The sequence below is a fragment of the Ovis aries genome, chromosome 17 (genome assembly GCF_016772045.2).
Source record: "Ovis aries strain OAR_USU_Benz2616 breed Rambouillet chromosome 17, ARS-UI_Ramb_v3.0, whole genome shotgun sequence".
In the NCBI taxonomy this organism is placed as follows: domain Eukaryota; kingdom Metazoa; phylum Chordata; class Mammalia; order Artiodactyla; family Bovidae; genus Ovis; species Ovis aries.
In genome coordinates this window covers 363,206-385,270 of record NC_056070.1, presented here as the reverse complement: position 1 = coordinate 385,270, position 22,065 = coordinate 363,206, and the positions used below count along the sequence as shown (strand labels likewise).

At 40.1% G+C, this 22,065-nt stretch overlaps 1 protein-coding gene across 2 annotated transcripts in view; it reads left to right on the top strand.

The window, feature by feature from the left end:
• The window catches only part of TMEM192 (transmembrane protein 192), a 31,990-nt gene extending 11,094 nt beyond the window's left edge, over positions 1–20,896 (top strand). The window contains exons 3-6 of one of the 2 annotated variants that reach the window (XM_027980299.3): positions 3,263–3,527; positions 10,181–10,315; positions 16,299–16,401; positions 16,720–20,896. In XM_027980299.3, the coding sequence (XP_027836100.1) occupies positions 3,263–3,527; positions 10,181–10,315; positions 16,299–16,401; positions 16,720–16,858 (642 nt within the window). In that variant the 3' untranslated portion in view covers positions 16,859–20,896. The remainder of the gene's footprint in view (positions 1–3,262; positions 3,528–10,180; positions 10,316–16,298; positions 16,402–16,719) is intronic. The other variant, XM_027980300.3, reaches the window with a different exon arrangement.
• Positions 20,897–22,065: the final 1,169 nt, after the last annotated feature.

Here is a 22,065-nt window from a genome sequence, read left to right as displayed (position 1 = left end):
TTAAAAGCTTGCTCGCCTCCTGCTCACCCACCCCCTTGTAATTGGTACTGGAAACATTTAACATTTATTCTGTATTCTGTAATAGAGTATTTCCAGAAGCAGACATCCTTTTAATACTAGTTGCACTGAGCACCTCAATGGAATGGACACCTAATATGTTTTAATGTTTACCTTTTGTACTATTTGAAAAGTTTTTTTTACCATATCATGTATTACTTTTTCAGTTCTAAAAACAACAAAAAAGATATAGATAAATCTATATGTTGACAGACATTTATCAATTTATTTACACCTAGGAAATAATGTTAAACAGAGAAATCAGTATAATGTTTTCCCATGTTTTATATGATAAAATTACAAATGTCTGGGGATTTTTAAAACATGTCAACCACAAGATAAATAAATCCTGGAGATCTAATGCATAGTATAGAGATTATAGTCAACACTATAATATTATAAATTTCAAAGTTGCTCGGAGACTAAATAATTGCTCTTACCACAAAAAAGAAATGGTAATTATATGATATGATACAGGTATTGGCTAAAGCTATGGTGGCCATCATTTTGCAACATATGAATTTTCCAAATCAACACATTTTATGTCAGTTATGTTCCTCAATAAAAAGAAATAAGTAAAGTTCAACATCATAAAAACAAGACACATGTATGGATGGTCTTGGAGGCTCGCTGGGGGCTCTGTTCCAAGTCTCTTCCTCATTTTGATGACTGTAGTCTCAAGCACCAGGGGCTGCAGTTGCTCTTTGCTGAAATGTGAAAAATCAAAAGAGGGCAAAATCTTGCCGCTTCTTGGGTATTCATGAGGAGAGTGGACGTGGTTGAGGACTGGCCCAGCTGCTGCTCCAGTGAGGTGCGCTGTGAGAGAACTGACTGCATTGAGGACAGAGGTATGCGTGTGCTCCTCTATACATCTAGCAAGTGGCCTGGTTCTGCCATGACTTCCTAATTTCCAGACAGCAGCTGAAGCACTTCTTTCCTGGTGCCTTTTTGTGTATTTTGTATTCATACTTTTTATGTATGTGATACATACATACACATACATGTACACAACACTTAAAAAAATTGCTTGCCTTTGCTATTATGGCACTGATTGCCCTAATTTTAGGACTAAGATAATCTTGTGTTAAAGAACAAGAAAAATTAATGCCTTTATATGCTACTTTGTATAAATGGTTCAGTTAGGTTCAATGTACAGTACATTACAGTAGAGGGAGTATGTTGACTTTTCCACTTTTGCTTTATGAGGATGTGCATAATATAGCAAATATTACTACTCTTGACAAATCACATACATTTTAAATAGATTTATTACATGATAAGACTCCCTGCTTGGTGATAGGTGCCTGCTTGGTGATGGATGCTAATGACAACATTTAAAATTTTCTTTAATATGATTTTTCAAAATATTACAGAATAATACTTCCTTTTATAACAAGTAAAACACAGTATACCGAGATATACTCTGCCCATTTCTCTGCTTCACCCCTTCTCCCTGAGTTAATAAATATATCTCAGAGTTTGTTGTATTTCTTGCAGTATCTTTTGTTCAGTTCAGTTCAGTTCAGTCGCTCAGTTATGTCTGACTCTTTGCGACCCCATGAATTGCAGCATGCCAGGCCTCCCTGTGCATCACCAACTCCCGGAGTTCACTCAGACTCACGTCCATCGAGTCAGTGATGCCATCCAGCCAGCTCATCCTCTGTTGGCCCCTTCTCCTCCTGCCCCCAATCCCTCCCAGCATCAGAGTCTTTTCCAATGAGTCAACTCTTCGCATGAGGTGGCCAAAGTACTGGAGTTTCAGCTTTAGCATCATTCCTTCCAATGAAATCCCAGGGCTGATCTCCTTCAGAATGGACTGGGTCGATCTCCTTGCAGTCCAAGGAACTCTCAAGAGTCTTCTCCAACACCACAGTTCAAAAGCATCCATTCTTCGGCGCTCAGCCTTCTTCACAGTCCAACTCTCACATCCATACATGACTACTGGAAAAACCAGAGCCTTGACTAGATGGACCTTAGTCGGCAAAGTAATGTCTCTGCTTTTGATATGGTATCTAGGTTGGTCATAACTTTTCTTCTAAGGAGTAAGCGTCTTTTAATTTCATGACTGCAGTCACCATCTGCAGTGATTTGGGAACCCGAAAAAAATAAAGTCTGACACTGTTTACACTGTTTCCCCATCTATTTCCCATGAAGTGATGGGAACGGATGCCATGATCTAAGTTCATACAAATATATACAAAAAGATTACCACATTGTAAAAGGAGGTCTCCCATTTCCAAGGAAAAAAAATAGGTACTACAGTATTTATTTCTAAACAACATTTCTCAAACTTGAACATACATCAGACCCCCTGACAGGCTTATTACACCACAGGCTGCTGGCTGCTACCCCAGAGGTGTCGATTTGGGGCTTGAGAGTTTGCATTTCTAACTGGTCTGGAGACCGCACTTTCAACTACTACTTTAAACATTAGTGTTTTTAAATCTTAACATGTCATAGATATCCACCCAAACTAATAGATAGAACTTCAATTAATTCTTTTATAGCTGAATAACATTCTATTATGTGAGTGGGTATACCTTAATTTATTCAAATATTCTGCTTTGGATACACACATATACTTGGGCAGTTTACTTTTTTTTCTTTTAAAATACAGAGAAAACTGAAGTAAAATATCTTTTACTTCTGCTTTTACTTCTGAGTGACTGGGTCTTAAGATAGAATTTCTCAGTCAAGATATTTCCAAATTATTTTCAACAAGACATCCCAGACCAGTCAGCATTTTGTAAGACCGTTTGCCCATATTTTGATACCAGTCTTTAAAATTTTGTCAATCTAATTGGACAATTATTTTAGTTCTCTTAAAACTGAAATTAGAAATAAACTTTAATGCATGATGTTTATTAGTTACTTTTGAGGTGCTGAATTAATTGTTTTTACTCTTTTTAATAAAATAAGTGGACAGGAAACTGCATTTAAAATTGAAGTACTCATCTCTAGCAGATGGGATTTAGGGTGGTTTTTATTTTCTTATTTGGAATTTGTTTTTTCCTCAAATTTTCTGCAAAATTTTCTCCAGGTTATCTGTTTAAAAAGTTTGTAAAAATAGCAAAAATCCATTTTTAAATTCATAAAAAATAGGATAGTGAAAGTCACAGGTATAAGAGTATGTGCTGGGCATGGACCTTATTGTTTCTTAAATCCAAATGTTGAATGTTAATCCTACTGTTTTCTTTTCTACCAGCTTGTGTTTGTTATTTTAGCATTTTTAACAGGTGTGCTTTGTTCTTACCCCAATCCAATGGAGGACAAGTGCCCAGGAAACTATACCAACCCACTGAAAGTTCAGACAGTCATAATCCTTGGAAAAGTTATTTTGTGGATTCTGTATTTCCTTCTTGAACGATACATCCAGTATCACCATTGCAAAGTAAGAAACCGAGGCTATAACAAGATCTACCGGTCAACAAGACATCTGAAAAGACTTCCACTGATGATACACTCCACTGGTAAGTTCAGTTGTCTCACTCAGCCCTTTGGCAGCTTGCTTGAGTGGCATAAATGACAGCAGAATAAGGTGTTAAGTTTGGTTTTATAATCAAATATATGCTGTTGTTTCTGTGAGAGTGATGTGGCCACTAAAATTCATATCACCTTAATGTCTTGAAATTTTTCTTGTATTTCCCTTAGAAATCTGTATTTGTTATATAGAGGAGGAAAAATATTTTCTCTTCCCTTCTAGGTTTTTAGCTGAGATTCCACCAAAAAAAGACAGGTTAACAGAAGGAAAGAAAAAAAAAAAACAAGTTTAATAACATTATACTTCCTGTATACAAGGGAGATGCTTCCCTGGTGTCTCAGTGGTAAAGAACTTGTTTACCAGTGCAGGAGATGTAATCAATCCTTGGGTTGGAAGACGCCTGGAGAAGGAAATGGCAACCCATTCCAGTATGATTGCCTGGGAAATCCCATTTATAGAAGAGTCTGGTGGGCTATAGTCCATGGGGTCACAAAAGAGTCAGACACAGCAACTAAACAACAATATACAAGAGAGAGACCCAAGAGAACTGAGTGACTCGAAAATGGCCTAAGCCACCTACTTCAATAACATCTACAGCTAAAGACCAAAGAAGATGGGAAAGATTGCAGGGGGCAGTAATTCTGAGAGGTGACCAGGAGAAGCGCAATAAGCAATGGTAAGGTTGTTAAGCAGATTTCCATTGATTTCTTGCCTTTTCCATGATTAGTTTCTAGAGAGTTAGAGTCATTGTGGTATTTGTTATTGTTCAGTCCCTTAGTCATGTCCAACTCTTTGCGACCCCATGGACTGCAGCACACTAGGCTTCCCTGTCCTTCACTGTCTCCCAGAGCTTGCTCCAACTCATGTCCAATGAGTCAGTGATGCCATCTAACCATCTTGTCCTCTGTTATCCCCTTCTCTGCCTACTTACTATCTTTTCTAGCATCAAGGTCTTTTCTGATGAGTCGGCTTTTCGCATCAGTTGGCCAGAGTATTGGAGCTTCAGTTTGAGCATCAGTCCTTCCAATGAATATTCAAGGTTGATTTCCTTTAGGATTTACTGGTTGGATCTCCTGCTGTCCAAAGGATTCTCAAGAGTCTTCTCAAACACCACAGTTCGAAAGCATCAATTCTTTGGTGCTCAGCATTCTTTATGTTCCAACTCTCACATCCATACGTGACTACTGGAAGAACCATAGCTTTGACTATACAGACATTTATTGGCAAAGTGATGTCTCTGCTTTTTAATATACTATCTAGGTTTGTCATAGCTTTACTTCCAAGGAGCAAGCATCTTTTAATTTTATGGCTGCAGTCACCATCTGCAGTGATTTTGGAGCCCAAGAAAATAAAGTCTCTCACTGTTTACATTTTTTTCCCCATCTATTTGCCATGAAGTGATGGGACCGGATACCATGATCTTAGTTTTTTGAATGTTGAGTTTTAAGCCAGCTTTTTCACTTTCCTCTTTCACCTTCATCAAGAGGCTCTTTAGTTCCTCTTCACTTTCTGCCATAATGGTGGTATCATCTGCATATCTGAGGTTACTGATATTTCTCCCTGCAATCTTGATTCCAGCTTGTGCTTCATCCAGCCTGGTATTTCATATGATGTGCTCTGCATATAAATTAAATAGGCAAGGTGACGGTATACAGCCTTGTATACTCTTTTCCCGATTTGGAACCAGTCTGTTGTTCCATGTGCGGTTCAACTGTTGCCTCTTAACCTGCATACAGGTTCCTCAGGAGGCAGGTAAGGTGGTCTGGTATCCTCATCTCTTTTAAGAATTTTCCACAGTTGTGATCCACACAGTCAAAGGCTTTAGAGTACAAAATGAAGCAGAAGTAGATGTTTTTCTGGAATTCTCTTGCTTTTCCTACGATCCAGTGGATGTTGCCAATTTGATCTCTGGTTCCACTGCCTTTTCTAAATCCAGCTTGTACATCTGGAAGTTTTTGGTTCACATACTGTTGAAGCCCAGCTTGGAGAATTTTGAGCATGACCTTGCTAGCATGTGAAATTAGTGCAATTATGCAGTAGTTTGAGCATTCTTTAGCATTGTCCTTCAGGATTAGAATGAAAACTGACCTTTTCCAGTCTTGTTGGCACTGCTGAGTTTTCCAAAATTTGCTCGCATATTGAGTGCAGCACTTTAACAGCATAATCTTTTAGGATTTGAAATAGCTCAGCTGGAATTCCATCACCTTCAGTAGCTTTGTTTGTAGTGATGTTTTCTAAGCCCCACTTTACTTCGCATTCCAGGATGTTTGTCTCTTGGTGAGTGATCACACCAGCATGGTTGTCTGGGTTATTAAGATCTTTTTTGTATAGTTCTTTTGTGTATTCTTCCCACCTCTTCTTAATATCTTCTGCTTCTTTTAGGTCCATACTGTTTCTATCCTTTATTGTACCCATCTTTGCATGAAATGTTCCCTTGATATCTCTAATTTTCTTGAAGAGATCTCTAGTCTTCCCATTCTATTATTTTCCTCTATTTCTTTGCTTTGTTCACTTAGGAAGGCTCTCTTATTTCATCCTGATATATAGAGGGATATCACCTTATCAATGGAGATTTCCCTTATAAATGTAAATGCCTCTCATAAAAGCTAACCCCTAGTTGGTTTTCAGAACTTCATCTTTGTCTACCATTTCTTAAAACTAATCAGCTTAAAACAACCTTTATGACAAAAAGGCATATTTTACTGTGGCACTGTCTGTCTACTTAATTGTGAGCAAGGAAGGCCTGGGTGAAATGTGACTCCCTTCATTCCTCTTGCTACTAGCAGTCTTGTTTATCTCAAGGAGATATAAAGCTGATGCTAGTTTATACTTGTAGGATAAGAGAGAGTTATTTTATTTTACACGAAGCTTCATGCTTTTCTTACCGACTGCAATATCCTTTCCTGGGAAAGCCCATGGACAGAGGCTCCATAGCATCACAAAGAGTCGGACACAACTTCGTGACTAAACAACAGCATAATGCTTTTCTTGCAGTAAGAGAGAGACTGTTTTATAATAAGATGTATTATTTAAAACAGAAATGTGGAAAGCAATTTGTTAATGCAAGATCAGAAAGTCCATCGAGGACTTTGAACATATGCCTACCTGCTTTTCTTTATTGCTGCAGACATTTTAAAGGCTTAATGGAATTAATTTGAACTCTCATGTATTTTTGCCTAATTGTCAAAGTTTCTACCTTTTTTTTTTTTTAAATAAAAAGCCCTCTGTTTCAATTTGAGTCCAGAATAAATGATTAAACATTTTGAAGCCAAATTAGAAATTAATCTTTTCACAGAAAAACAGCTCTATAGAGTTTAATTTTTTTTTCTTCTGTATTCTGTAGTGCCTTTTCTTAAAAGTCAGGCTGCAAGTTAATCTGCTCAGTGAGGTTCTCAGTGGGGGTGGAGGGCCCAGGGATTGCAGAGAAAGAAGCATTGTAGTGGGATGACTAGTCCTGATACATCTCCAAGGGGGTGGCCTTAACTCCTTCTCCAGAGGAAGAGCTGTTTCTGCTTTCTACTGCTCATGTGTGGGCTTCCCTGATAGCTCAGTAAAGAATCCACCTGCAATGCAGGAGACCCTGGTTCAATCCCTGGGTTGGGAAGATCCCCTGAAGAGAAGATAGGCTACCCATTCTAGTATTCTTTGGCTTCCCTTGTGGCTCAGCTGATAAAGATTCTGCCTGCAATGCAGGAGACCTGTATTCGATTCCTGGGGGAGAAGGTCCCCTTGAGAAGGGAAAGGCTACCCACTCCAGTATTCTGGCCTGGAAATTCCGTGGATTGTATAGTCCATGGGGTCCCAAAGAATTGGACAGGGCTGAGTGACCTTCACTTTCACTTCATGGCTAGTGTGCAGTGCTTGTTTTTGGCCAGAAGATGTCACTTATACTCTGTGCCTGTGACAAAGCAAAAGTGGAATCTTGTCTATATACTGACCTGTATGCTGACTGTATGTTCAGTTTCTCCAGTGCTGGTCTGGAAATAGTATTGAAATCACCAAGAGATTGTCTAATCTTTTTTTTAAAATTAATTTATTTTAATTGAAGGCTAATTACTTTACAGTATTGTGGTGGTTTTGGCCATACATTGACATGAATCAGCCATGGGTGCACATATGTCCCCCATCCTGAACCCCCCTGCCTCCTCCCTCACCATCCCATCCCTCTGGGTCATCCCAGTGCACCAGCCCTGAGCAGCTGTCTCATGTATCAAACTTGGACTAGTGATCTATTTCATATATGATAATATACATGTTTCAATGCTGTTTTCTCAAATCATCTCACCCTCCCCTTCTCCCGCAGAGTCCAAAAGTCTGTTCTTTACATCTCTGTCTCTTTTGCTGTCTCGCATATAGGGTCATCATTACCATCTTTCTAAATTTAATATATATGTGTTAATATACTGTTTGGTGTTTTTCTTTCTGACTTACTTCACTCTGTATAATAGGCTTCAGTTTCATCCACCTCATTAGAACTGATTGAAATGCCTTCTTTTTAATAGCTGAGTAATATTCCATTGTGTATATGTACCACAACTTTCTTATCCATTCATCTGCTGACGGACATCTAGGTTGCTTCCATTTTCTAGCCATTTTTTGCCTTTCTTTTGACTTTGAAATTATTGCTACATGTATGACCCTTAATCACAACCTGTTTCTAAACAATCACAGAAGGCTTCACTTTCAAGTTGCTTATATAAGGAACCAGAAAATCCAAGAGATTGGGGCAGATGTTTACTCTGTTTCTTTTTTTTTTTTTTTTTAGTTTTTTATTTTTTAAATTTTAAAATCTTTAATTCTTACATGCATTCCCAAACATGAACCCCCCTCCCACCTCCCTCCCCATAACATCTTTCTGGGTCATCCCCATGCACCAGCCCCAAGCATGCTGCATCCTGCGTCAGACATAGACTGGCGATTCAATTCACATGATAGTATACATGTTAGAATGTCATTCTCCCAAATCATCCCACCACTCTGTTTCTATTTTCTTTAAATATATATTTTTTCTAATTTGAAGAAAAGAACATAAATCTATGAGGATATAGAACTTCCAGTTAATCTGAAGGGTGTAACCATTCTTTTTTTTTTTGGCCTATGATAGTATTTCTGGGTATTGTTTAGCTTCATCTTGACACTTGTTTTTCTCTGCAGAGAGAAAAATAAATTGATTTGACTTTATTTTGTAGAGATGGGAAAAAGGGCTTTGGTTTCCTTCCAGTAAGCTGAAAGTATTTATCTGATTTTTCTCTTCTCCTTCCTTAATCTTGAACTCTTTCAAATATTACTAGCTACATAACAAGTTGCACGTTTAGTTGTTTTTTTCATCGATTTGAAAACTTAACCCTTCACTGAAACATGGGCAGAGTGGGTGGGGTGCTCTCATGTCTACAGTGTTTGTTATCAGGAGAATGTCTTACTTCAGCAGTCTCTGCTGCTGCCTGCAGGTTCACCCCATGTCCTGCCACCTTGCTGACATAGGCCTTCTCAGGATATCAAAAATCCTTTGGAAACTGTGTTCACTTTCCCTGCAGAGGTTTTCCTCTAGTTTTTTCCTCTTCCTAAAGCTGTAAAATTAAATTTTCCTTGTACATAAAGCTAATTTATAAATTGAGCTCTTGGTCAACATGCTAAGACACTAACATTTGTGAGTGTAAGGAGAGGCCTTAGGGATTTGTGCTAGACTATTGCTTTGTGTAGAGAGACTTCTGATAGGTTATTTAAAATCATGGCTCAAAATAATCGCATTGTACCAAGAAATAGAAGGTAAGTCAAATAAGCATCTCCCCAGCCATGATCAGATTTAGATAAATGTGTTAGTTTTAGGAAATTCTAAGATAAAACACTATAAGAATGATTTCTGCCCCTAAACTTTTCTTTGATGCATGTGCATGCTCAGTCACATCCAACTCTTTGTGACCCCCGTGGACTGCAGCCCTCCAGGCTCCTCTGTCCACAGAATCCTCCAGACAAGAATACTGGAGTGGGTTACCAGTTCCTTTACCAGGGGATCTTCCCAACTTGAAGATCAAACTCACAACTCCTCCAGCTCCTGAATTGGCAGGCTGATTCTTTACCACTGAGCCACCTGGGAAGCCCAAACTTTTCTTTGACAGTCTTCAAAATAAAAGTATAGGATGAAGTTAAAATGATCTTCAAAAATAAATAATGGATATCTGAGCAGGGGGGAACAGCTCATATTTATTGAATACTCACAGGCTAGGCATCATTCTAAGTGTTTTTCACACACAGACTTATTTACTCCTCACAGCAGCTCTGTGAGGAAGGTACCATCATCCCATATGTCACAGTAAGTAGAGGTGTTGGATCATCTGTCCAAGGTCAGCAGTGTGTCCTGGGTTTTTCTGGACCCTCGCCCTGCCCTTGACTGTGGTGCATGACCAGAAGGGGCCACTGGGTCCTTGTAGAAACTTACTCCTTGAGTTTTAAGAAAGTCCAGATTCTTCTCTATTTGTGTTATGGACATCATTTACTTTTGGCAGTGTTGTTTATTTGTGTTTGATTTCCATCCTCTAACTTCCTTCTTGCCGAATAACTGAGGGTGCATGCCCCTGCTGTGGTGGTGGCCGGGGTGCTTGGATCCCGGCTGTGCCCCCACCTGTGTACATCTCCTCCCTGCAGGCAGCACGGCACTCCTCCTTCTCCTCTGCCTGCAGCACTCCTTCCCTGAGCCCAGCACATGGTACCTGAACCTCATTTTGGCCACCCTGGCCCTGGAGCTGATCTGTTCCCTGACGTGCCTGCTTGTGTACACAGGTGAGCATGACAACGAGCCTGTTAGAACTGAGAAAGGTCTTTAACTGCAGGTCCCATCCCCACCTGAAGTCCAGCCTGTTTACCTTTCTGGCATGAAAGCTTTTCTATGTGGCTGAGACCCTATTGAGCACCCATGTCTCTCATTGCTGACCACATCCAAACTCCTCTAATTTCAAACCACTAGGAACATACCAGTGAGTCATATTTCTAGATTTATGTCATCAACAAATTCTTGTTAAATAGAGTGAAGGCTTTTCATTAAAAAACAGAAATGATAAATCCATAAATTCTGCATCCTCAAAGGCAACTGAGATGTAAGTCTGGCTTTAAATTAGAAAATAACAAAATGTAGGACTTGTCTGGCAGTCATGCTGGTTAAGACTCTTTAACTTCCACTGCAGAGGCATGGGTTCTATCTCTCATCCAGAAATTAAGATCCCAGGTGCTGGTGGGGTCAAAATTGTAATAAAAAATGAAAGTAAATAAGTTAGTACATGAAAACTGTATTTAAACCAAACTTGTTTTTGATAAACCATTTAAGAATCTACTTCTTTCTAAATTTAGAATTGTCTAAGGATTGCTCTGTACAGCTAGCTGTCTCTCAAAAGTCTGAGGGGTAAAATTAAATAAGCTTCAAGTATGTTAACAGGAAAAATAGGTGGAAGGATTCTTGAAGAGAAAAAAATCCAAAGCTGATAGAAATCAAGATTTTATTCCTGTTGCAATATTGACATGCACCAAAATCTGTAATACAGCTAATTTGGTATTATTGATCAACAGTTGTTTTGTGACAATAAAATACCCTATCTGTCCTATTTGAAAGAGATAATTCTTCAGTTATGAAGGAAAAGTCACATGGACCAAAACTCATGTTCCATTTTACTATTTTGTGCCTCTGATTGAGACTTCTAGGGCAAATATTGCTTTTGTTATGATACACTGAAGTGTATCACAAAAAATTTAAGGTTAATCTCCTGATACATACATTTTTCCTCCCTATATTAAAAAGATTTAAAAGATATCTAGTTTTAGTAATGTGAATAGTAACTCTTCATGACATAATTCTTTGATATACTAATTCTAACCTAAACTTGACTGACTTATCTGTAGTAAAGTAGTTAATCTCTGGAAATACAGATGGACTTTTTCACTGAGCACTGGACTGCCTCTGTTGGAAAAAGTTAGGAACATGAAACTTAAAAGCTTTGTGATTTGATTGGCTCACCATTTGTTTAAAAACAATCCAAGCTTCAAAAAATGCTACTCAGTTACCAGTCTTCTAGCAGTCCTGATGTTCTGGCTTCAGCTCGGGAGGAAAGGAGTGTAAGGGCAGCAGGCCCATGTCCCATGTCCTGCAGTTTAGTGAGAGCTCTCCTGGGCTTACTGTAGCAGAAAGAAAGTAGATTTCTTGTTCTATGTAGATTGCACTCATGGTGTTGCCTGGCCTGCGAGCTGTAAAATGCTGACTGCATGCAGCTTATTTTAAAAACCACAAACAGCAGAAACTATCACAACATTGTAAATCAACTTAAATTTAAAAAGTGGAACATCTTCAGGAAAAAAAAAAACCTACAAAGACTAGTCTGATAGTTGGACATTTTTATATTGTCGAGCTACGTGTTTTATTTCTGCCTCTTAACTTTTATTTTAGTACCCTGTTAAGTGTTATTTCTGTTCCCAAGTTCAAGAAACTTAAACTTGTTCCAAGTTTCTCCATTTATCTAGGAGTTTTTATGTGGAAGACAACATTATAAGGAGATGCCATATGAACATAACTCCAATTCAGGAGCAAACCTCCTGGGACAGTCAGGTCTCATCCTTCATCTCCAAAGTGGCGCTGGACATGGTGGTTTGCTCCCTCCTCGAGATGTATTCTTTACTTCCCCTGGGACCCTGGCTTCTTGGGATCCTGCCTGCCCCCTTGGTGGCCTCATCTTTTTGCTGAACTCTCCCAGCCTTCATGGTGGCACCCAGTGCTCAGTCCCTATCTGCTCTTGGATGAGGGTGCTGTGCTTATGCCATTGGAAGCCAAGGGGCTATTCATGTCTTTTTTTTTTTTTTTTCCACTGAAGTGTAGGTGGTTCACAATGTTGTGTTAGTTTCAGGTGTACAGCAAAGTGATTCAGATATATATATATATATTCTTTTTAAGATTCTTTTCCATTATAAGTTATTATAAGATATTGAATATAGTTCCTTATGCCATATAGTAAGTCTTCATTGTTTATCTATTTTATGTATGGTAGTGTATATCTGTTAATTCCAAACTCCTAATTTATCCCTCCCTCTGCACCCCATTTCCCCTTCGGAAATCCTAGTTTGTTTTCTGTGTCTCTGAGTCTATTTCTGTTTTGTAAATAAGTTCATTTGCATCATATTTTAGTTTCCATATATAAGTGATATCATATATTTGTCTTTCTCTGACTTATTTCACTCAGTATGATAATCACTGGATCCATCCATGTTGCCACAAATGGCATTATTTCATTCTTTTTAATGACTGACTAGTATTCCATTGGAGAAGGAAATGGCAACCCACTCCAATATTCTTGCCTGGAGAATCCCAGGGATGGAGGAGCCTGGTGGGCTGCAGTCTATGGGGTTGCACAGAGTCGGACATGACTGATGCAACTTAGCAGCAGCAGCAGCAGTATTCCATTGTATATATGCATCACATCTTTTCCTCCGTCAGTGAAGATGTAGGTTGCTTCCATGTCTTATCTATTGTAAACAGTGCTGCAATGAACATTGAGGTGGATGTACCCTTTCAAACCATGTTTTTCTTCCAGATATATGCCTAGGAATGGGATTTTTGGGTCACGTGGTAGGTAACTGTTTTTAGTTTTTTAATAAACTTCCATACTGTTTCCCATCGGAGAAGGCAATGGCAACCCACTCCAGTACTCTTGCCTGGAAAATCCTGTGGACAGAGGACCCCATGGATGGGGTCGCTAGGAGTCAGACAGAACTGAGTGACTTCACTTTCACTTTTCACTTTCATGCATTGGAGAAGGAAATGGCAACCCACTCCAGTGTTCCTGCCTGGAGAATCCCAGGGACGGGGGAGCCTGGTAGGCTGCTATCTCTGGGGTTGCACAGATTCGGACTCAACTGAAGCGACTTAGCAGCAGCAGCAGCATACTGTTTCCCATAGTGGCTGCACCAATTTACATTCCCACCAAAGGTGTGAGAGGGTTCCCTTTTCTCCACACCCTCTCCAGCATTTATTATTTGTAGACTTTTTGATGATGGCTGTTCTGACTGGGGTGAGGCAATACTTCATTATAGTTTTGATTTGCATTTCTCTAATTAGTGATGCTAAGTATCTTTTCATGTCTGTTGATCATTTTGATGTCTTCTTGGAGACATGTCTATTTAGGAATTTTGCCTATTTTTGTTTGGGTTGTTTGGTTTTTTTGATATTGAACTGTATGAACTGAAATTAATCCCTGTTGGTGTCATGGTTTGGTTTGGAAATATTTTCTCCCATTCTTTAGGTTTTCTTTTTTTGTTTATCATTTCCTTTGCTGTGCAAAAGCTTTTAAGTTTAATTATGTTCCATTTGTTTATTTTTGCTTTTATATCCATTACTGTAAGAGATAGATCCACCCAAAATTGTTGTGAATGGCACCCCACTCCAGTACTCTTGCCTGAAAAATCCTATGGACCGAGGAGCCTGGTAGGCTGCAGTCCATGGGGTCTCGGGGAGTTGGATACGACTGAGTGACTTCACTTTCACTTTTCACTTTCATGCGTTGGAGAAGGAAATGGCAACCCACTCCATTGTTCTTGCTTGGAGAATCCCAGGGATGGGGAAGCCTGGTGGGCTGCCGTCTATGGGGTCGCACAGAGTCAGACACAACTGAAATGACTTAACAGCTTAGCAGCATGCTACCTATGTTTTCCTCTAGGAGTTTTATAGTTTCCACCCTTACATTTAGATCTTTAATCCATTTTGAGTTTATTTTTGCATATGGTGTTAGAGAATGTTATAATTTTATTTTTTACATGTAGCTGTCCAGTTTTCCCAGCCCATCTTATTGAAGTTCAAACTTTCTTTTCTCCATTGTATTCTCTTGCCTCCTTTGTCATAGATTAATTGATCATAAGTGTGTAGGTTTATTTCTGGGCTCTCTATCCTGCTGCATTGATCTATGTGTCTGTTTTTGTGTGAGAGGCTTCTCATTTCTAATTCTCTTGACCATCTCCTGAAAGTCAAGGGCTTCTCGTTACATCCTCTCACTTCGTTCTTTTGGCATCTCACTTCCTTCTGGTCCTTTCTGGTGAACCCTCTGCATATCTCCTAACCTTCCCACATTTCTCTTTAACTTCATTGCTTAAGCTTCTTTTGCCTTGTTCTCAGCTGAGAGTCACATGAAAATCATCTGTGGGTTCTGGTGGTTCCATGACAGATTGAACATATGACTCAGCACATGTACTTCTGGGTATCTGCCTACTTCTACACTTTGTGTTCCAAGTGGCATTATTTATAGTATGGATTGGGAAGATCCTTTGGAGAAGGGAATGGCAACCCACTCCAGTATTCTTGCCTGGATAATTCGATGGACAGAAGAACCTGGCAGGCTACAGCCCCTGGGGTTGCAAAAAGTCAGATACCACTGAGCAACTAACACACACACACAGAAGTAGGAACAACCCCAAAGGCATAAAGTGATGACTAGACCAACAAATGATGGTCTGTCTATACAGAGGATAGTGTTCAGGCACAAAAAAAGGAGTACATGGAGTGAAGCTTGAAAGCATTATGCCCACAGGAAAAGCAGTCATAAATATTATATGATTCTATAATACTTGAAATGACCAGAACAGGCACGTCTATAGAGAAAGAGAATGTGTAAGTGTTGCCTAGTCCTAGAGGCTGGGCTACATGAAGAATGACTGCTCAAGGAACCCAAGCTTCTTTTTGGGGTGGTAAGATGTTCTAAAATTGATGGTGGAGATAGTTGCACAACACTTTGAATGTATTGAACCATTGAATTGTACACAGTAAAGGAATTACATGTGAACTGCATCATATGTAAATTATATCTCAAGGGTTATTATGGGAAAGGAAAGAATCCTGTGGAGTTTTTAAAAATTGTGCCAGGGCCTAACTCACCTCCTCTCCCCTCCACACATGCTGAATACTCCACCCATTTCGAGCTGCAGAAATAATTCTCAAGGCAGTCACTGCCTGTCACAGAGACCTGCCTCAGCCTCTGTCTCCTTGTACCATCTCTGGTGGGAGTACTCATTCCAGCCATGTCCCGGGGTTGTTATACAGTTGGAGTAGGTGCCTGGACAGTGGCTGTTATTCAGACATGCAGGTGTGTAGACAGATCTGAGGTTGGGAGCAGCAGCCTTGTCTTTGCAGCTGACTTCTCCCAGTGGCATTAGTCTTCTGGGGCTTCTAGAACTGGATGACTAAGACACATAAACTTAGTTATTCAGTTCTGGAGACTTGACATCTGAGATTGGGGCGGGGGGTGAGCAAGGATGACTTTCCTGAGGCCTCTCCCTTGGGATATAGGTGGCTGCCCTCTCACTGTGTTCTTATGTGGCCTTGGCTCTGTGTACGTGTATCCCTGGTGTCTCTTCATGTATCAGATCAGCAATCCCATTTGTTTTTACCTTAATTACTTCACCAAAGGTATCGTCTCCAAGGACAGTCATGTTGGGATTAGGGCTTCAAGTTCATCAGTGGTCTCCAGGTCATCAAACTCTGGCTCCTCTATATAGGTGTCTTCACTTCCTGGCAGTGACGACTGATGGCTGTTTCCTGATTCTACTGCCTCTCTGCATCAGCATTTCCATTCCATTTTAGTCAATTTTTCCCATTTTTGTGTATTCACTTTATGAAGTGCTTTTTTTTTTTAATATTTTATTTGAAAAGAATAGGCAATTCCTAATGTAATTTGAATAAATGGAATTAGAAAATTTTTTGTGATTGGATAACCTGATAATAATGACTTTCTTATTTTAGTGAAAATTCAAAAATTTAATAAAGCCAAGCCACAGCCTGATGTACTTGAAGAAGAAAAAATCTATGCTTACTCCAACAATGTTACCTCGGAGACTGGATTCAGGTATGTGCAGAGTGAAAGAGTAGAGAAAGAGAATTAAAAGTTTTTTCATCTAAAAATCTAGAGACCATTCTGATGCTTGGAGTTTAGGACTCTGCATATGTTAGAATATGTTTATGACTGTGTTTGATTTGTTTCTTTCCTCTCAGCTGTGGTGAAACTAAGTCTAAAGAAAGAATCTCATTTGGGGATATTGCTTTGGCTTATGATGTCTAAGAAAAATAACAAATGTAATATGCTTTACTGAAAAGTAGTAGGGCTCCATTAGCAAAGAGACTGTTGGTGAACGTGTGTAATCATGGCCACCTTGGTTCTGTGCAGGCCTCTCTCGAGCCTGGAGGAGCTTGTGGAGAAGCAGGGAGACATCATAGGGTACTTGAAGCGGCACAACGCGCTCCTCAGTCAGCGGCTGCTGGCCGTCTCGTCCTCTGACCTCGGCTCGCAGCCAAGTGGGATTTGACAGCAATTCCAGAGGAACCAGAGTCACTTAAGACTGATCAACTCCCTGACAAGGTGTCCCAGGAGATTGCAGCTTTGCCAAGTGACATTCTTCAGTTTCTGTTGGAAACCTGAATCTGGTTTTCACCTGTATGACTGTTTAACAAGTAGGACTCATGGATCATTTGAAAGGCACTTTGAAGAGCCTTGATAACTCATGGAAAATATATCTTTTGCACGTTTTGAAATTATTTAACCACTTGGTTTATCCTAGGTCAAAGTGTAGTTTAAACATCTCCTTGGCCAACACTTCTTCCATACTCTTGAAACCTGGTGATAATTTGTCTTTTGTAAAGAAAGTCTGACATGACAACCTACTTAAAATGGGGTTTTGATCAAATGAGTTTTTCCCACTTTTATAGAGGTGAGAGAAGTCATCATTTCTCATGGTTAGTGGTTTTTTTCCATGGAGCCTATGCATTTATATGCTTCTGTGGTACTGGATATCCTTGGCCCTTATAGTTTTTATAAAGAATTTTCCACTAGGTGATTTACCTTCCAAACCTTACAGTTTTCCATCCTCCAAAAGTAAGATTTGAAGTTTACTTGGACCAGTGTTAGGCCAACCAGTGCTGCCTGTGGCAGCAGCAGGGCCTGTGATTGGCAGCAGCTGAAATGGAGAAGACTTTAGGCTTTCTCTTTCTTTACTTTGACCCTTCTTTGAGAGATTGCTGTTTCAGTATTGACCAGTTGTCACTGAATCAATAAGTTCACTGATTTAAAAGGAGTCTTCTGTGGCTTTAAGTTTGTCTGAAAGAAAAAAAGAACTTTTTTTTAGTCTTGGATTATACTTAAAAATTATGATGGGAAAAAATGTATTAACTGTTTATATACAGATATTAAACATATCTAATTCTTCAGATAAAGTGAAGCATTTTTATGTGTAAATGGCATTTTTTTTTCCTCCATTTTTCCTACTTTGCCCTTTTCATTTATCAGTTTGCTTTTGGCACCTTTCCGTGCTGCCTCAGCAAACTTCTTTGTTGAATGCTTAACATGAGAGAGGAGATATTTGTGATTACATATGCTGCTAAAAATCTTTTTTGTATTTAGCTGAATAATGAATATTTGATTTAAAAATCATTGAGCTGTACATAACTGTTTGACAAGGAATGTCTTCAGTGGATCATACCATACTTATGAAATGGCAAATGTTTTTTTCCTTCAGATACAGCCCTTTCAGAGCACTCAGAATTTTCTGTTGAGGACAGGTGATTGATTGCTTGTTACTTGCAGTCAACCCCATTGAGTCCCCCAAAATGACAGCATTCACAAACTAAAGCCAAAATTGTATTTTTAAAGTTAAAATTGAATCCAGGTTTCCTGACTTTCTCTTCCTCCCTTTTTTTCTTTTTCCCTTCCTTTTTGTATGTCTCAAAGCCATTGCATTCTGTGGAAATTTGTCTCTGTGCCCTGGAGAGCTTTTGCCTTTAGCTGTTTTCCTTAAGGAAAGCACTGGTGGTAGGTGATTAATGCTCATTCATTTTTAAAATTCAATTTGTATCTCTCATCAATTTCTAAGGTTATGAGATGAACTTTGGTTTACAGAGAAAAGTATAGTTTAAAAGTTAGAACACTCAAGTTCTGATGAGATATCTGTATAATCACCAACACACTTTTCTAAACAGAATGCTGAACATTTCAAACAATAAAAGAAATTCTAAAAAGAATGAACAAAACAGTTTAAATATTAATCATTCTATGCACCAGAGACACTGTGCTAGCACCATGGATACAAACATTAGTGATACAGTCCTAGTTTAAAACTTACACTCTAAGGAGAAGACTAGGATTTCCAGGCTCTGTGCTATGTGAGATGATGGCAGCAGCCCCAAGATACCATAGGGGCTCCAGGTCAGAGGATTCTCTGGCGGGGAGGGGGGAGGACAAAGCTTTAGGAATTTCAGGGAAATTCATGAGCAAACAAGAAGTGTGACAGCTACTGATGACCATATGTGCTGTGTATAACTTGAGCGCAAAGTGTGAGGCAGGACTGGGAGGAGGAACAACCAAGATTCTGGGCACCCTGATCCTGTAGGCCAAGGGGCCTGTGCTGGAATGGGTCTGGCTAAAGAGTTCTAGGCAAGGAAGTGGCAGTTGGTTTTAGTTTCAGGAGGATCAGACTGTCAGGGTGGAATGGGAAAATGGGTGGCAGAGTACATGGTGCTGAATGAACAAAGGCAGGTGGAGTAACATTTTATCATGTGTATTTATGTTTATATCTGTGATGTATTTCTGTATTGTTAACTTGAAAATTGTATTTCAAGTGACAGTAGCATCATGACTTACTGCATTTCTTTGAATATTAATGAGGTTGACTTTTTTTTTTCATTCTTTGTCCTTTTACAAATCTTTTATGACATACATGTGTAAGTCTTTTGCTTATTATTCTCCTAGGATAGTCTTTTTCTTTTTTTGGATATTCTTTTTCTTAACAAACATGATCTTCCTTTCTATATCAGGATAGTCTTCAGTTTATATTTGTTGGGAATATTTTCTAATTTGTTTGGGGTACTTTTGCCATGTACTCTTCAACTACAGCCTGGATTCTGTCCCTGCAGCCTTGGTGGAACTGACACAAATAGATCCCTAAAGTACATTGGGTGAAAGCCAGGAGTATCCTGAGGGAATTTTAATATACCCAGACTTGGGAATTCCCTGGAGATCCAATGATTAGGGCTCTGTGCTTTCACTACTGAGAGCCCAGGTTTAATCCCTGATCAAGGAATGAAGATCCCACAAGCTGCACAGCAAGGCCAAATGTATATGTATACACACACACACAGGCTTCTGCTGGAGGCCTTTGTCTTCATCCAGAGATTCAAACAGAGGTCTTATATGAATTGAGTTAATTCTTTTTCCTTTTTTCTCTAAGACAGGGTTCTCCATCCTTGGTGCTATGGCCATTTTAAGTTATATAATCTTTGTTTCAGGGACTGTTTCTTTGTTTTCACAGGGTGAAATCTTTGTTTCACCCTGTGCATCATAGGGTGTTTAGCAGTATGACTACTGGGATGCCTGTAGCAACCTCTAGTTGTAACAACCAAAAATGTCTCCATGTAACAGCAGGATGAGCACAGCCCTTAGCAGGCAGCCATTGCTGTGCCTTATTATTCCATACCCTGTTACTAGGCAACAGGTGTTGGTTGGTACCTCAGTAGGTCCTGCCCACAAGCAAGCATCAATGAGCGGCTGTTAGTTGCCCTGCCCAGCTATTGGTCAGCACCACAGTGGGCCCTGCCCACAAGGAATTGTCAGTGAGGGACCACTAGGGAAGCGATTCAGCCAGGGTCAGTGGTGTGGTGGTCATCAGGTGGAGAGTGAGATAAGAGGCAGATTCAGGCCTTCTCCTGGAGGCCCTCCAGCCTACCCAGCCTTGGGCCAACTGGTAAGCTGGCAGGCTCAGGGAGCAGGCTGTGCACTCTGTCCTGCTGGACTCCAGAGCCCTCACTCAGGCCCTCCATGCTGAGACCCAGGCCTTGAGGCAGCAGTGAACCTGTCTGTGACCTAATAGCAGTGCCCGTTTGTCTGGGTCATAGTCTGAGACCTGGTCTCCCCTACTTGGGCAGCCTGAGGAGACTGAGGGCCAGTTGGGTTGGATGCCCGGCTCCCTCAGGGGTGACAGGTGGGCAGAGTGGGGAACCTGGCCGTGAGGAGCTGTAGCTGAGCTCTGCCTCCTCTTAGCCAGGACTGGGACCTCAGGGGGTGAAAGTTGTGCCTTGGAACTTTGCCCTTTCTTGTCAGGACAGAGTAACATTATTCTGTTAACAATAAACAAATAACATTCGTTTGGTAGAGCTTTACAGGAAAGCCGTTACCAAACCATGACCTGACCACAAAGATTCTGATACCAAGAAGTTTGCAACAACTCACCACAACATTCCCTCACCTTTTGCTTTTAAAGGGGCTTGCTAAAAGCTTTCAGTAATTTTGGGGTTCTTAGGACATGAGCCACCCATTTCCCTGTATGAATGTGTAATAAACCTTTCTCGGTTCCAAACTCTGTTTAAGTATTGATGGGTCTTACTGTGTATTGGGCGCATGGACTTGCGATTCTGTAACGTCTGTACACAGGCATTTCATTTCATTTCATACTTACATTCTGTGGGAGCTGGTGTGCACCAGGACATGTTGTAGGTGTTCGCAACAGGGGTCAGTCAGACAGAGATGGTTTCTGTTGTCATGGAACCTACATTCTGGGGTGGGGTTGGGAGGAGTAAGATAGAGGGAGGGTGGAAGTGAATGCATAGACAAACAAGCCAGTATCTGGTTTGAAGAATATAATTCTTTTTCTGTAAATCAGGCCTCATGGAGATTTTAATGTTAATATGACTTATGGAAAGAATTTAGCTTCAGTATCCTATAAACATTCAGAAAACTGAATGGCAGAGAAAATGAACTTTATGTCTGCTTCATACTTTTTACAGAAGATACCAGTATTTCGTGGTCTTACAGCCTGATCAGAAATGCTCTTGTGAGCCGTGAATACAAAACTCCCTTCTGGCAGCCTCTTGAATTCTTGAGGAAACAAATCTCAAATATACAACAATCACAAATCACAAAAATCTCAAGACATTTCCTAGGTTTCCTAAAGAAGACAGTAGTAAACATGTCTCTAAATTATCCCTTCCCATTCTTTCTGTTCTGACCCAGCTTTTTACCTAGCTACTCTACTGGAACTTCTTATCAAGGCAAAGGGTAGGATATCTCTTACCTGGGACTGAGTATACCTCTTCGGCCTGCCTGCCGTGGTCCTCTCAGTTCCCTGCTCTCTCCTCACTTGATTTTCTTTACTCTGGCTTCCAGGACACTGCAACCTCCTAATTTTCCTTTTCATTGGCCTGTCCTATCTCCTTTGCAGGCTACTTTTCTTGATGTTAGTGTCTCCTGGTCCTCTTTCGTCTCCCATCAGTTCTTGCTCTTGCTGACTTCATGGCTATAGCAGAGTGTACAAGCTGACCACTTCCAGGTGTGTCCTCCCTGACCTCCAGATGCATATCCCCAGCTGCTCCTCTAGATCCCCACTGCAATGCCTGAAAGGCATTTTGCAAAACTAAGCCCTCCAACACAGCCTTCTCTATCTCCACCAGGGTAACTCCTCTTCCTCTCACATTCCCATAGAATCTATCAGCAAACCTTGCTGGCTTTTCCTTTAAAATAGAGCCAGAA